This window comes from Rattus norvegicus, chromosome 8, assembly GCF_036323735.1.
Source record: "Rattus norvegicus strain BN/NHsdMcwi chromosome 8, GRCr8, whole genome shotgun sequence".
In the NCBI taxonomy this organism is placed as follows: domain Eukaryota; kingdom Metazoa; phylum Chordata; class Mammalia; order Rodentia; family Muridae; genus Rattus; species Rattus norvegicus.
In genome coordinates, this window is record NC_086026.1 from 117,894,427 (window position 1) to 117,910,886 (window position 16,460).

The 16,460-nt window shown below is 44.3% G+C and overlaps 2 protein-coding genes and 1 pseudogene across 13 annotated transcripts in view; all 3 read left to right on the forward strand.

Moving 5' to 3' along the window:
- Positions 1-9,877, forward strand: part of Rhoa (ras homolog family member A) — a 33,756-nt gene extending 23,879 nt beyond the window's left edge. For 11 of the 12 annotated variants that reach the window (XM_063264790.1, XM_063264789.1, XM_006243700.3 and 8 more), the window contains 4 exons: positions 208-365; positions 3,205-3,325; positions 7,542-7,672; positions 8,626-9,877. In XM_063264790.1, the coding sequence (XP_063120860.1) occupies positions 210-365; positions 3,205-3,325; positions 7,542-7,672; positions 8,626-8,799 (582 nt within the window). In that variant the 5' untranslated portion in view covers positions 208-209 and the 3' untranslated portion in view covers positions 8,800-9,877. Of the gene's footprint in view, positions 1-207; positions 366-3,204; positions 3,326-7,541; positions 7,673-8,625 lie in introns of those variants that run through there. The other variant, NM_057132.3, reaches the window with a different exon arrangement.
- Rps15a-ps7 (ribosomal protein S15a, pseudogene 7) lies at positions 3,332-4,320 on the forward strand (annotated as a pseudogene).
- Positions 9,878-11,035: 1,158 nt separating the features above from the next.
- On the forward strand, positions 11,036-12,162 carry Gpx1 (glutathione peroxidase 1). The gene is made up of 2 exons (NM_030826.4): positions 11,036-11,374; positions 11,592-12,162. The coding sequence occupies exons 1-2, from the start codon at positions 11,129-11,131 to the stop codon at positions 11,949-11,951; spliced, it is 606 nt and encodes a 201-aa protein (NP_110453.3). The 5' UTR covers positions 11,036-11,128; the 3' UTR covers positions 11,952-12,162.
- The last annotated feature ends 4,298 nt before the right edge of the window (positions 12,163-16,460 follow it).

Genomic DNA, 16,460 nt, shown 5'->3' on the forward strand with positions numbered 1-16,460 from the left:
ACCTATTGGCTTTTAATCCTTCACCATTAAATAGAGCTTTTGGTGTTTAGCTTCTGGTGCCTAATAGAACGTTGTTCTAGAATTTTTAATTTGGGAGCATTAATAGTGCCTCTGTTCTACCCCCATGGCCACTAAAATGTGTTATAATCTGAGACTGCTTATGGATTCTTACACGTTCAAAATAATACTTTCTGGTTTATGTTTAAGTGATGGCTGCCATCAGGAAGAAACTGGTGATTGTTGGTGATGGAGCTTGTGGTAAGACATGCTTGCTCATAGTCTTCAGCAAGGACCAGTTCCCAGAGGTTTATGTGCCCACGGTGTTTGAAAACTATGTGGCAGATATTGAAGTGGACGGGAAGCAGGTGAGTACAAGTTCCGTGATAGCTGGTGCTAGGGTATGCTGGGAACTGTTGAAAGTAGTTAGGCGTTTTGTACACAGTGTGACAGAAATGTTAGAAACAAAATAATTTTCCTTCTACCTCCTTTTTGGGGGGGGGGATTTGGACTAATTGTTGATTGTTTATATCACTGCTGAACCAAGGCTAGCTTTGAACCCATGATTTTCTGGGCTCCATCTTGTTTATTTCTGAATAAGGGTTTCATATATTCAGGATTTCTCTTCCACAGCTTACTACATGGGATAACTGCAGGTGTAATAGTGCCCAGCCAGTGTAGTGGGTTAGACTAGCTGCTCTGAATTCCAGAGTTTCTCATTATAGAGCACTTTTTTTTGGACCAAGAATACAAATAGTGTGGGGAATACAAGCTGGCTGTGGTAATTCAAGTCTGAAATCCTACAGTTTAAGTTCTCTTTCAGAGGACCTGAGTTCAATTCCTAGTGTCTATATGGTAGCTAGTATCTGTCTGAAACTTCTGTCCAGGGAATCCAACATCCTTGTATCACCTATGATCACCCTGTGGTCATCAGACAAAACATTTATACATATAATATACAAATAAATCTTTTTATGTTCCTGATCAGCCTGAGCTAGAGAGTAAGATTGTCCATTAAACAAATAAATACACACACACACACACACACACACACACACACACACACACACACACACACACATATATGTAATGTAAATGGACCTCAGGACATAATTTGTAGATTGAACGCCTCTGTTCAGTCTCCAGCACCACATAAACCGATATGGTGTCACATGTTTCTAATCCTAGTAATTGCAGCTAGAGACAGGAAAATCAGAAATTTAAGGTTCTTCTCAGCTTCTCGCCTACATAACAAGTTTGAAGCCAGCCCGGAGTAACATGAGGTAGTCCAACCTAGCACATGGCATAGTAGCTTACATACATAATCCCAGCACTTGGCAGGCAGAGGCAGGTAGACTGCAAGTCAGAGGCTAAGGTAGGGTGCTTTGTAAACCCTGCCTCAGAGAATAAAAGAACAGTGGTGTGATGATAAAGGCCTGTAATTATAGCGACTTAGAAAGCTGGAGCAGAGAGATCGCAAGTCCAAGGTCAGCCTGACAGACAACTTCATGAAATATCTCGGAATTAAGTGCATATCCACACAGACACACACACTGGATTGGTTATGTAGTTCAGTGATAAAGCACTTGTCTGACATGCCTGAGGTCCTGTATTTAGTCCACAGCTGGGCTGGGGACATTGGGAACCTGCATGTCCTTTGAAGGTGACCTACCTTTAAGTTTATTGCTACCTTGGTCTCAGTCTTTGCATAAATGCTCAGACACTTTATCTGTTTCTGTGGATCTGATAAATCATAGGTAGAAATTTCCTGAGGTCTTTTTGACCCTTGACTGTTGTCATGATTGCCTTCTTGTTTAAAATTAGAATATCTATAACTATAATTTCCTAGGTTTTGGGAGCCAACAGTACTTCCTCTTTGACATAGTTTCTGAGCCTGGGTATCTTGGATAAACCAGGGTCTTGCCTATAGGAATTTATTGACAAGACCAGGAATGTAGCTCAGTTGGTAGAGTTTGCCTAGCATGCACGAGGCCCTCTATATTCTCTTCTAGCATTTCACAAAAACTAGACATGGGAGACAGATGCCTACAGAGTCGTGAAATTGGGGAAAACCTAGTTTTCCTGCAACCATGTCTAAAAAAGGAAAATAAATAGCACAGTTACTAAAGCCTTTTGAGTAATAATCCCTGTAGTTATTTTTCCTGTACTGTTATTCTTGAACATAACCTACCCAGCAAAGATTGTCCTTCATTTAAAAAGAGATCTGAAATAAGGGAGTTTGAGATGAAAAGAGCATCCCATCCCTAAGTACTCAGCAATTCAGGAGCCACTGAAGGAGAAAAGTCATTTTCGTCTGATTCTCTTTCTCGGGTGGTCTTTTTTTCTCATAACATGTTAATCTAATAAATACTTTCATTAAATGATTTCCATTATTTTTTGAAATTAATATATAATTAACCTTATTTGTCCTTGCAACTCGCTATAAAATAGTGGTTCTCAGCTGTCCTAATGCTACAACCCATTTTCATTGCTACTTTGTAACTGTGATTTTGTTATTATTCAAGAATTGCAATATAAATATCTGATATGCAGAATATTTGATATATGATTTCTGGGAAAGGAACTTGCTCATTTGACTGCTAAAAGGGTTGTATCTTATAGGTTGAAAGCCACTGCTGGGGTTGGGGATTTAGCTCAGCGGTAGAGCGCTTGCCTAGCGAGCGCAAGGCCCTGCGTTTGGTCCCCAGCTCCGGAAAAAAAAGAAAAAAGAAAAAAAAAAAGAAAAAAGAAAGCCACTGCTTATTCTCCTTTTTGCTCTTCAAATTCATGACCTCTTTTTTCCTGTGTGTGTGTGTGTTTGTTTCCAAATATATAAGTTCAACCTGTGAGTCTGTGTTGAGCTTTTACTGTTGGGAGCTGGTACTAGTTGGTACACTCTTTTCTGGGAAAGACTGTTTCTCCAGCTCTCAGCTGGAGTTGCCCTTAGTTCAAGTAAAATGGTTTTATAAACTATAGTGTCTTATTAACTGGACATTTTTAATTGTAGCATTTTGTTCTGTTTCTAAATTTGCTGTTTTGATAAAAATTTTAAACATTTTGTATTTGGACTTGATTCTCATAAAAATGAATAGCTCTGTTTACTATTTTGGATAGTCTGCAGTTTGAATGTATATGGTGAGTGAGCCTTTGTGGAAAATGGGTGGTCATATTAACATTGTACTTCGGTGGTGGTTTTTCCTGTCACAGGTAGAGTTGGCTTTATGGGACACAGCTGGACAGGAAGATTATGACCGTCTGAGGCCTCTCTCCTACCCAGACACTGATGTTATACTGATGTGTTTTTCCATCGACAGCCCTGATAGTTTAGGTGAGTAGCCTTACAGGCGGTTGTTTGTCGCTGTTCACATGGAAAAACATCTAGTATTTTGGGTCCTTTCTGGGTATCAAGTGGTTCAAATGCAGATACTCTGACATTCCTTTAGAAAATGAGTCATCCTGGGCAATGGTGGGGCACACCTGTAATCTCAGCACTGGGAGGCCGAGGTAGGTAGCTCTGTGTGAGTTCAGGGCAGCCAGGGCTTCACAAAGAAACCCTGTCTTGAAAAATAAACAAAGTTTTCACACCATCTTCCTGCACTGTCACTATGGTGCACATGAATGTCTTCACAGCTGCTCTGAAGGGCGCCAACAATGCTGAGAAGAGGGCAAACTCTAGGTCCTCATCAGGTCTACCTCAGGTTATCATTCAGTTCCTAACTGTGATGGTGAAGCATGGTTACACCGGTGAATTTGAGGTCATTGGTGATCGTAGACCTGGGAAAATCGATGTGACTCTCACAGGCAGGTAGAAAAGTACAGAGCCCTAGATTTGATGTGCAATTCAAAGACCTAGAAGCATGGCAGAACACTGTGTGCTCCCTTCCGTCAGTTAGGTCTCATTTTGCTGCCAACCTCAGCTGGTGTCATGGACCATGGAGAAGCAAGATGAAAACATACAGGAGAGGAAATCCTGGGGCCCTTTTTCCAGAGATGTAAAACATAAAATGCCTCCCCAGGCTGTCAGGGGAGGGGGCTGAGGCAGAAGAAAGAAAGAAACCGAAAAGGAAAGGAATCGTGTTACTTGGAGTTCTGGAGCCTGACTTTAGAACATGGGCTAAGTCTCTCGGGACTTGAGTGTGTTGGGAGTGTTAATTCTTTTAAATGTTCACATGATGATGATGTAAATGTGGTCCCCAGGACCTACATGATAGGAGAGAAGTAACTCTTCCAGGTTGTTCTCTGACCTCCATGGATATACTGTAGCATGTGTGTGCCCATATGTGTGCACACTAATAAATGAGTGAATAAATGTGATAGGTTTTTTTGTTCGTTTGTTTGTTCGTTTGTTTTTAGAGAGTGTTTTCACACTGGTAGAATTAAATCTTAGGGCTTAAAAGGCGCTCTGCCATCTGGGCAGGCAGGAGAATCTCTGAAGTAGAGGCCAGCCTCTACAGATCTACAGAGCTAGTTTCAGGACAGCCGAGGCTACACATACAAACCTTGTATTGAAAGACAAACAAAAATTAACTCAAGGTTAACTGTATGGGGCTCTGCATGCCAATAACCCCAGCATTTGGGAGGCAGAGGCAGAATTGTTTGAGGCCAGCCTCGTCTATACAGTAATTTTTTGGGATAGCCAGGACTACATGATAAGATCCTTTCTCAAAAATCTAAAAAGGAAAGCTAATTTCATCACAAAGGTGAGCTCCACTTTTTTCAGTCTGGTTGGGTGTTTAATACCCTGGCCTTGAGTTTGTGTATTCTATAACCGATTGGTCCTCACATTAGAATTTTGTGGGCCTGGAGAGATGGCTCAGTTGTTAAGAGCACTGACTGCTCTTCCAGAGGTCCTGAGTTCAAATCCCAGCAACCTCATGGTGGCTCACAACCATCTGTAAAGAGATCCGATGCCCTCTTCTGGTGTGTCTGAGGACAGCTACAGTGTACTTATATATAAAACTAAATAAATAAATCTTTTTTAAAAAAGGAAGAAGAAGAAACAGGAATGATCTGTTGATTTTGAACCCAGATCCTTACAAGCTCTAGGCCATGTTGTTCTACGATGGAGCTACATTTCTATCTTGAAACATTGGAATCTTTGTACATTTCAGTCCCATTGCTGGCTGACTTATGACAATCAAGATTGCTTTGTGGACCCTCTGCTGTCTCACTCATACCTGGTCTGGAATATTGTCTCAACATTGTTGAGAGTGCCTAGGGTTAGAAAACTATTATTTGGGCTGGAGAGATGGCTCAGCGGTTAAGAGCCCTGACTGCTCTTCCAAAGGTGCTGAGTTCAATTCCCGGCAACCACATGGTGGCTCATGACCATCTGTGATGCAACCCGATCTTTCAGTGTACCGTGAACTTACATAAAACAAACAAATAAATCTTTAAAAAAAAAAAGAAAACTATTATTTGATGATGCTCAGAATTGAACTTGGGACCTTACAAATGCCAAGCTAGTGTTTTGCCGAACATATCTACTCATTTCAAGCACCCATAGAAAGACTTAAGAGAGAGTTCAGTCAGTAAACTACTTGGTATACAAACATGAGGACCTGAGTTTGCGTTCCTGCCTCCCATGTTAAAAATCGAGTCAGACCGCAGGCAGCCTGCACCTGGAATCAGCTGGGAAGATGGAGACAGGCAGACAGATCTTCAAGCCTAACCACCAGCACAATTGGTGAGCTCCAATTCAGTGAGAACTCATGGTAAACAGTCATTGAGGATAATGCCTAATGCCAACAACTGACCTGTAAACATGGTAGCCACCAAAATATGAGGGCTGCTGATTTTGTTGCTCTTTTGGTAAAGCTGTAAAGACTTTAAACTGGGCATGGTGACATACATTTATAACCCCAGCATGGGGAAAGCAGAGGCAGGAAGATTGCTGGTAGTGTAACACCACTCTGGCTACACGGTAAGCCAGGCCAGCTTGAACTATGTAACAAGACTCTTAAAAACAAAAAGCTGGGAATGATGGCTCACTCTTTAGACCCTGTTCATGGGAGGCAGAAGCAGGTGGATCTCTTGAGACCAACTTGATCTACATGGTTGAGTTCCAAGCCAACTAGAGCCACATAGTAAGACCCTGTTTCAAAAAGCAAAACAAAAGTAGCCTGTAAGCTGGTATGGCCCATGCATATAATCCAAATATTCAGGAGGCTGAGATAGGAGGATCTCCACGAGTATAAGTCCAGCCTGTGCTACATACAAGTTATTGGCCTTTATTACAATGTCCTATTGCAAAATTCTTTTAAGCTAATGAAAAGAGAGTAACATGGAGCCAGGAGTTAGTAACACAGGACTAGAACTTGGTGTCGACACTTTTGAGTTTAAGGCAATCCTGAAGTAAGAATCAAGACCGCAGCCCCTAAAGCATTCAGTGAGCTGTGGTGGGCATTGCTTCTGATCCTAGCCAGCTCTTAGCAAGTCTCTAGAGTCAGATGGATCTGGAGTTTGAGACAAGACTAGACTTTGAGACTCTCTCTTTTACACAAAGCAAGAGGTTTTGGAAGCTTTGGGCAAGAGATTATGCTGTGAAGCCAAGAGCAAGATAGGGGTCAGCTATGACCTTTCTACCACCAGTAACAGGCATGGCCCAGGATGAGCTTTCTCTCTGGAAGAGAGTCCAGAGCTCTTACTTGAGCTCCCACCCTTGAGCTCAACAACACTTTTGATGGGATTGAGAGGGGCTGGTGCCCTTCAGTTCTTGTAGAGTGGAAATTAGATTTTGCCTTTTTTTTTTCCCTTGGGTTTTGGAGTTTTTGTTTTGTTTTTTTGAAGACAGGGTTTCATTGTGTAACCCTGACTGTCCTAGAACTTGCTGTTAACCAGGCTGGCCTCAAACCCAGAGATCTACCTGCCTGTGCCTCCCAAGTGCTGGAAGTAGAGGTGTGCTCTACCACTGCCCAGTTGATTGTGCATTTTTCTATGATTTTGAAATCAATGCTTTTTTTGTTTGTTTGTTTGTTTTTTCTTTTCTTTTTTTCGGAGCTGGGGACCGAACCCAGGGCCTTGTGCTTGCTAGGCAAGCGCTCTACCACTGAGCTAAATCCCCAACCCCCAATGCTTTTTTTAAAATAGGGCCCAAATGGTTTTTTAAAGGGGGTTGTGTGTGTGCACACGCGCACACACACACACACAAACACACACACACACGTGCACAGGCCATGGCACACATGAGGGTCAGAAGAGACCAAGCAGGAGACAGTTCTCTTCTACCACGTGGGTCCCAGTGCTCAAACCCAGGTCCTCACGTTCAAACTCAAGCACCTTTATCTGCTGAGCTATTCTGCTTGTCCCCAATGTGCCTTTGATATAAGGGTGGAAAAGGAAGTGCCCTGCAGTTTAACTAAGCTTCTTAGAGAGATACAAAGTGGGATTAGAATGTATCCTCAAATTCTCTGCATTTTTTTTTTTTTTTTTTTTTTGGTTCTTTTTTTCGGAGCTGGGGACCGAACCCAGGGCCTTGCGCTTCCTAGGTAAGCGCTCTACCACTGAGCTAAATCCCCAGCCCCCTCTGCATTTTTTTCTTTCAGAAAACATCCCAGAAAAATGGACTCCAGAAGTCAAGCATTTCTGTCCAAATGTGCCCATCATCCTAGTTGGGAACAAGAAGGATCTTCGGAATGATGAGCACACAAGGCGGGAGTTAGCCAAAATGAAGCAGGTACGGTGTGGTGGCAGGAAGAGTTCTGTTTTACATATATACACACACATACACATAGAGGTTAGACAGCCTTGGCTGTCCTGAAATACCAGGTGCTCTAATGTTGGGGCTTCTTATGTAAAGGAGGAGGTGAGGTCTTTAACAAAGAATCTCAAGTTTCCCCGTACTTAGTGTCAAGGGTGGGCAGGCATGTTGCCATTCACAGATGAGTCCTCTGTAAAGCTAGATACAGGTAGGAGTACTCTTGCCTAACTGTTGTTCCCTTGCCCCTGTGCAGCACTCAATAAGCTATTCTTAGACTGGGAATCCAGTTCAGTTGCTTGCCTAGCACCAGTGAGGATGGAGAATGGATGGATAGATGGATGGATGGATCTCACACACACACACACACACACACACACACACACACGCACGCACGCACGCACGCACGCGCGCACACACACATCAACACCATTATAACAAATAGGCTGCTCTGGATTCCTTGCTTAATCTCCTAGAGTTTGTATGATCTCTTCTTTCTACATGCAAAAAAGAGCAGGTTTAATAGACATATTAGCTTAGCTTCAGAGTATTCATATAAGTTTGAGAATTTCATAATTCTCAATTATGGGCTAAATGTGGGTTTGTATAAGTCTTTTAAACCAAGAGTGGTGGCACATCCCTGTAGTCTCAGTGGTTTCAGAGCTTAAGGCAGGAGAATCACTAGGTGGTTATCCTCAGAGACTTAGGCCTGTCTCAATCAAAACAATTGGAAAAGAGTGTTCTACATCTGCATAAGGAAGACTCAGCTGACTGGTAGCACATGCCTTTAATCCCAGCATTCTTGAGTTCCAGGCCAGCAGGATAGCTAGGGCTATACAGAGAAACTGTTTAGAAAAATAAACAAAAAAGGCAAGACTTAGCTGAAGCACTCTATTCTTCTTTTTTCTTTTTCTTTTTCTTTTTTTAACTAGGAGCCGGTAAAACCTGAAGAAGGCAGAGATATGGCAAACAGGATTGGCGCTTTTGGGTACATGGAGTGTTCAGCAAAGACCAAAGACGGAGTGAGAGAGGTTTTTGAGATGGCCACGAGAGCTGCTCTGCAAGCTAGACGCGGGAAGAAAAAGTCGGGGTGCCTCATCTTGTGAAGCCTTGTGACGCGCAGCCTCATGCGGTTAATTTGAAGTGCTGTTTATTAATCTTAGTGTATGATTACTGGCCTTTTCATTTATCTATAATTTACCTAAGATTACAAATCAGAAGTCATCTTGCTACCAGTATTTAGAAGCCAACCATGATTATTAATGATGTCCAGCCTGTCTGACCAGCCAGGGTCCTTCTGACACTGCTCTAACGCCCTCTCTGCACTCCACCTGACACCAGGCGCTCATTCAAAGAATTTCTTAACTTCCTGCTTCTTTCTAGAAAGAGAAACAGTTGGTAACTTTTGTGAATTAGGCTGTAACTACTTTATAACTAACATGTCCTGCCTATTTTCTGTCAGCTGCGAGGAACTCTGGTGAGTCACTACTTCAGAGCTTTACTCCTTAACAGATTCCATTGGCAGAGCTCTGGGGTGGGCACCCAGTGTTTGGAAACTTGATCAGCCAGAAAGGCCCAAGTCCACGCAGCTGTGGCAGAGTTACAGTTCTGTGGTCTCATGTTAGTTACCTTATAGTTACTGTGTAATTAGTGCCACTTAATGTATGTTACCAAAAATAAATATATCTACCCCAGACTAGATGTAGTATTTTTTGTATAATTGGATTTCCTAATTCTGATATTTGTCATTCCCACAGAAAGTGTATTGCTTTTTTTTTTTTTTAAGAAAGTATTTGGAAATAAAGTCAGATGGAAAATTCATTTTTAAAATTCCCATTTTGTCACTTTCTCTGATAAAATATGGCCATATCTCCCCTATTTAGCCCTATATATCATTCCAGTGCCCCTTTCCAGACTGGACTGAGGAAATAGGAATTGGTTTCATGCCTGAGGCTGTTAGACTTTGGAGGTGGCATAGCCTTTCTCACCTGGACTGCAGGGCCTGGCTCTAAGTCACAGTGCTCCTTTCTCCACACTGTTATCCAAGTCGCCTCCCAGAGGAGCCACCAGTTCTTATGGGTGGCAATGGGTGGGTGGGTGGGGGGTCTCCTCTCTCCAGCTGACTAAACTTTTTTCTGTACCAGTTAATTTTTCCAACTAATAGAATAAAGGCAGTTTTCTAAACTTCCTGTATCCTGGTGTGTGTTTTGTTTTCAGCAGGGCTAGGGGCTGGGAGACATGAAGACTCGGCCTCTCTTTCTAACCTCTCCCTGGAAGGGTTCCTTCTTGAATGGTACCAGCTCTTCCCACTCCCCCACTCAACTGGACTAACCCATCTCCTCCTAAGAACACGGAAGTGATTATCCTGTGACACACTCGAATCTAAAAAGTGGAGTGGAATACCCTGTAGTGAGATGAAGGGGCTGGATTTTCTGAATTAAGACCAAGCTTCACTGGGACAGAATAGGACCACTAGAAACACTGATGTTAGTGTGCTTTGGTGCAGAGTTCTAAGAGGGGCTAGCTTGGGGTCTGGGGCTGGGAGCCCTCCACCGCTGTCCACCCTTACAAAAACAGCCAAGAGAAAATGCCCTCTGCAGTGCTGTTTTCAGTGCTACTAAAAACAGAGTTGGACATGACTTTAGTGCCTTTACCCCCAGCATTCAGGTTGAAGGCAGAGAGAAAGGCAGATCTCGAGTTCTAGGCCAGCCTGGTCTTCATACAGAAACCCTGTTTGAGACAGACATTCCCCCTCCCCCAAGCAAAAAACACTGCACTTGGAGGAGGCGAGTTCCAGGTGAGCCAGGGCTCTGCAGCGAACTTGTCTCAGAAACAAAGCAGTGCCCACCTGATGTGATGTCATCCCTGCCTGAGTTCAGTTTCCAAATTATCACCCAGCATTAGGAGAGAACCAACTCTGACCTCAACGCGCATGCTCCTACGATTTAATTAAACAATAAGCGTAATTAAACTTTTTAAAGACCCTATAACCTTATGACTAGGAACGTGTGAGTTAAGTTTCACAATATAAGGGAGCTAGCTGTGCGTGAGCTGCCTTAGGCTTTGTTGTTGCCAGCGGCCAGCTTCCTAGGCGGGACTCTAGACTAATTAAGAAACCGTTGAGTAAGCCAGAGCTGGAGGATCCCAGCTTTGGCGAGAGCCTAAGCAAGCAGCTTCCAGTCCAGTGCTACTGTGCCTGGGCTAGCTAGACCAGACCGGCCCCAGGCACCTCCTGGCGCTTTAGCCTGGCCGCACCCTCTTGCTAGTCCCTAGATGGGGGCGGGTAGAAGCCGGATAAGGCGGGACCCTGAGATTTAGAGCTGGCGGTGAGGCCGGAAAGTTGAAGCCACGTGATCTCAGCCCCATCCAGTTAAAAGGAGGTGCTGGGCTCTGACTGCGCTACAGCGGATTTTTGAGTCCAATATCTTCTACAGTATGTCTGCTGCTCGGCTCTCCGCGGTGGCACAGTCCACCGTGTATGCCTTCTCCGCGCGCCCGCTGGCGGGCGGGGAGCCCGTGAGCCTGGGCTCCCTGCGGGGCAAGGTGCTGCTCATTGAGAATGTCGCGTCCCTCTGAGGCACCACGACCCGGGACTACACCGAAATGAATGATCTGCAGAAGCGTCTGGGGCCTCGTGGCCTGGTGGTGCTCGGTTTCCCGTGCAATCAGTTCGGACATCAGGTATGTGAGACGGGATGGGTAGCCTTGGGCTCCAGGCTTCCAGGGGCGGGACACCGCTTACTTTCCCTCTGGTACTACAGCTGGAATTCAGGCCTGTCCTCGAGTATACAAGGAGGGCGACTTCCTGGTGACTCATCGGGAATCTTTTTGTTCGCAGTTTAGAAAGTCCATATTTTCCCCCGAAATCCTAGCTCATAAATGTCTTTGCTTTCCCTAGGAGAATGGCAAGAATGAAGAGATTCTGAATTCCCTCAAGTATGTCCGACCCGGTGGTGGGTTCGAGCCCAACTTTACATTGTTTGAGAAGTGCGAGGTGAATGGTGAGAAGGCTCACCCGCTCTTTACCTTCCTGCGGAATGCCTTGCCAGCACCCAGTGACGATCCCACTGCGCTCATGACCGACCCCAAGTACATCATTTGGTCCCCGGTGTGCCGCAACGACATTTCCTGGAACTTTGAGAAGTTCCTGGTAGGTCCAGACGGTGTTCCAGTGCGCAGATACAGCAGGCGCTTTCGCACCATCGACATCGAACCCGATATAGAAGCCCTGCTGTCCAAGCAGCCTAGCAACCCCTAAGGCATTCCTGGTATCTGGGCTTGGTGATGGCTGGCTGCCCTCCGGGGGGAGGTTTTTCCATGACGGTGTTTCCTCTAAATTTACATGGAGAAACACCTGATTTCCAGAAAAATCCCCTCAGATGGGCGCTGGTCTCGTCCATTCCCGATGCCTTTACGCCTAAAGAAAGGCGGTTTCACCACTAAGAATAAAGTGCTGAATGTCAAAGAACTGTTTGTGTGTCCCGTCTCAATGTCACCGCACTGTCAGGGATAAGGAACTTAGTCCCCGAGTCTAAACTTCCCTTTGGACGGCACCTTACCCATATCTCCCTGTCTCGGGACATGCTTAAGGGTAGTCCCGAGTCGCTGTTACAACAGAACCCTTACTCCAGAAAGAGGAAGACAGTAGACAAGGGCTGACAGTTAAGGCCACCCTAACCCCAAGCGTGAACTTCTCCTTTCTGAGTTTTTTGCTGGAAGAGGAAGTGACAGTGTGCCTCTGCTCACACAGGACTCGAGAATCTAGGTCTGTTTTGCACAGCTGCAGCAGCAGCCTTAGACAATGTTGCCAGCCTCTACTTGCTTTGCTACAGAAACCCACACTGCTATCCAGTGCCTTAAAATCTGCCGGGTGTTGGCAGATTCCGAGTGGAAAGGTGGTAGGCAGGCCTACAGTGTGTGGCAGTGGGGTCTGGAGGGTTTGAGACCAGCATGGACCTATTTGAGGCAGAAAAATAATTGGCAGCATTCAATTTTAACTGGAATGCCATTGCACCTTCTGGCCTGGAACAGGGCATATCTTAAAGCCCAGCTGCTGCGGCTTGGGCCCCACCCCTTAAATATCTCACGGCACACCTGGAGCTGCTTCTCATCCCAGCCTCCTGCGGTAACTAGGTTCAGTTGTTTACTTAGGAACGTGAACCCAGAGACTTGTGGGTAGTATGAAGCAATCTAGAATGGCTAATTGCCAGTCTAGCCTGTGTGCCTAATGGGTGACGTTGACGGCCTCTTACACTGGAACCAACTCAGAAACATACCCCCTGGTTCTAAACAAGAGTATATGTGTGCGTATAGTTAGGTCAGGAGGAAGTTTACCTCCTCCCAGATACCATGTAAGGTTTTTACCATGGAACCATAGCCACAGCCCTTTTTGTTGGTTTAAGATTGTAGCCCAAGGTGACCCCTAACTCCAGCAATCCTGGCTGTGTCTCCTGATGCTAAGATTACTGACTGCCCCCATGCCTGGCTGGCCTGTGATAACATCCTCCTGCCCCCACCAATTGCTGGGATCACAGGTGAGAGCCAGCTGGTACTGTTTACTCCAGTTCCTGTTGGAGACTAGGTCTGAGCTCAGACTCCTAACCCACCTGCCTGCCCATGTCCTCAGTGCTGGAATTATGGAGATGAACCACATGTATGCACAAAAACATACACAGTTTTCTTTTTTTTTTTTTTTCTGGAGACAGTTTCATTATGTAGTCCTGACTGGCCTAGAATTCCCTGTAAGGATCAGTCTGGCCTTGAACTAACAGTTCTGCCTTCCTCTGCCTCTGCCTCCTAAGTGCTAAGATTAAGGGAAAGTTTTCTTTTCTTTTTTTTTAAATGATCATTTTAAAGATTTATTTATTTAATTATATGAGTACACTGTAGCTGTCTTCAGACACACCAGAAGAGGACATCGGATCCCATTACAGATGGTTGTGAGCCACCATGTGGTTGCCGGGAATTGAACTCAGGACCTCTGGAAGAGCAGTCAGTGCTCTTAACCGCTGAGCCATCTCTCCAGCCCAAGGGAAAGTTTTCAAAACAAAATTTTTTTAACATGTTCTAATTTTTTTAGTATGCTTAGTATGTTTTTAACTTCTGTTCTACAGCCCTCCAAAGCTACTTAACTGGGGAGTCTGCACTTAGTGGCCTCTTGGCCAGACCAGGGGAGAGGCTTTCTACTCAGGCTCTCTCCAAGCACAGACAAGATCTGTGTGCTGAGCCAGTCTCCGGTTAGGGCTGGGAACCCAGGACCTTGCAGGCTTCAGCCTCTTCCCTCAGGCTGTGTGGTGACTCACCCTCTCTCACCCACTGTTTTTCCATCTGAGCTAAGGCTGCCAGGACTGGAAAGTTCTAAGCTCCTAACAAGGCTGCTCTGGGTGGGGAGCAGTCCGCCTCATACTCCAGTCTGCAGCCTCACTCAAAGGAAACTTCCAATCCTGTCTTCAGAAACACTCAGAATGATACCCATTCCAGTCTAGTATTTTCCCAAGATTTCAAATATCACCCCACCAACCAACCAACCAACACACACACATACACACACACACACACACACACACACACACACACATACACACACACATACATACACACACATACACACACATACACACACATACACACACATACATACACTCACATACACACACACATACATACACACATACATACACACACATACACATACATACACACATACACACACATACACACACATACACACACATACATACATACACACACATACATACACACATATACACACACATACACACACATACACACACATACATACACACATACACATACATACACACACATACACACATACATACACACATATACACACACATACATACACACACATACACAGATACACACACATACACATACATACACATACACACATACACACATACACATACATACACACACATACACACACATACACACACACACACACACACACACACACACACACACACACACACACACCAAATAAAATCCACAGAAAGCCTTGTAACTGCTTCTGGCTCTGCACTGTGCCCACCAAACCTCCTGATTCAGCAGTTCAAATAAGTGAGTCTAGAATCCTATTGAGCTCTTCGAGAGCCTGACCTCTGATCAACTGTGGGGTACTGTTTGCCTTGGAAACTTGCATTAGGTCACAGACCTGAGAAGCCAATGTGCTCTTTGGTTACTTAACTAGGTTCAAAAACCTCCATTTTAGCAATTCTAGCAAAAGTGCCATTTTTGTTTACTTGTTGAAATGATTGTAAAATAAGGTCAGATACTTTGGTGCAATTAACCTTTGATCAAATTGCTTCATTCTCTCCTAAGAGAGTTCCTCAAACAACAATTTATCACTTTGGTAAAAATTAGCTTCCCCATTTTCTGTTGGTTCTGAGGACATGCCCTACTTCCTTAAAACTACCATAAATGGTGTAGATGAAACCACTAAAAAAAAGAAGAGGAAGCTGCCGCCCTCTGATGTAGATTCTGAGCCAGTGTCAGCAACGGCTTTCTTCTTCCATAAAAAACAAGATTAATGGTAATGGTTTGTAATTCATAACATCTTTAAAGTCTTTCATTCTGTGGTACCAGAGATGGAGCCCAGGACCTTAGGCATACTAGGCAAGTGCTCTACCACAGAGCTAAAACCCAGGCTCTTTTTTTATTTTTGTTCTTTAAAAAATGGACTCATTATGTAGCACAGAGTAGCCTTAATGTAGCTCAGGATGAATTTGAACTGGCAATTCCTCTGCCTAGCTTTCCAGGTAACTGCATTGTGGGCGTTTATCACCATGTCACCACACTCAGATTCATTTTACTCCTGTGTGTGTGTGTGTGTGTGTGTGTGTGTGTGTGTGTGTGTGTGTGTGTGTGTATGTGTGTGAGAAAGAGAGAGAGAGAGAGAGAGAGAGAGAGAGAGAGAGAGAGAGAGGCTGGCTGGGGATTGAATCCAGGGCTTTCAGCATAGTTGGTTTTGTACCAGCGAAGTACAGCTTCAGATATTTTTGAGATAGGATCTTATTAATTGCTTAGTTGGTCCTTGAATGGACTCTGTAGCACAGCCTGACCTTGAACTAGCTTTCTGTGTGTGAGTTATCATGGGCTCAGTTCTAACATTCACAAAGCACTGTATTTTTATTTTGAAGTAGGGACTATTGTCAGTTGTGGTTGTGCACACTTTTAATCCTAGCACTCAGGAGGCAGGGGCAGGCAGCTGTCTGAGTTTGAGGCCAGCCTGGTCTACAGAACAAGTACCAGGACAGCCAGGGCTACACAGAGAAACATTGTCTTGAAAAAAACTAATTTTTATGTGTATGAGATTTATTTTTCTTTCTTCTTTTTTTAATGTATATGAGTATTTTGCCGGAATGTATGAACATACCTGGTATCTATGGAGGTCAGAAGACAGTTCTGGATCCCTTGGAAGTATAGTTATGCACAGTTGTGAACCTTCATATGAGTGGTGCTGGGGTCAAACCAAAGTCATTCTCAGAAACAAGTGCTCTTAACTGCTGAGCCACCTCTCCAGCTGCTCTCCCTCAGAGAACTTTTTTTTTTCTTTTCTTTTTTTCAGAGCTGGGGACCGAACCCAGGGCCTTGCACTTGCTAGGAACTTTTTTTTTCTTTAAAGATTTATTTATTTATTTATTTATTTATTTTTTGGTTCTTTTTTTCGGAGCTGGGGACCGAACCCAGGGCCTTGCGCTTCCTAGGTAAGCGCTCTACCACTGAGCTAAATCCCCAGCCC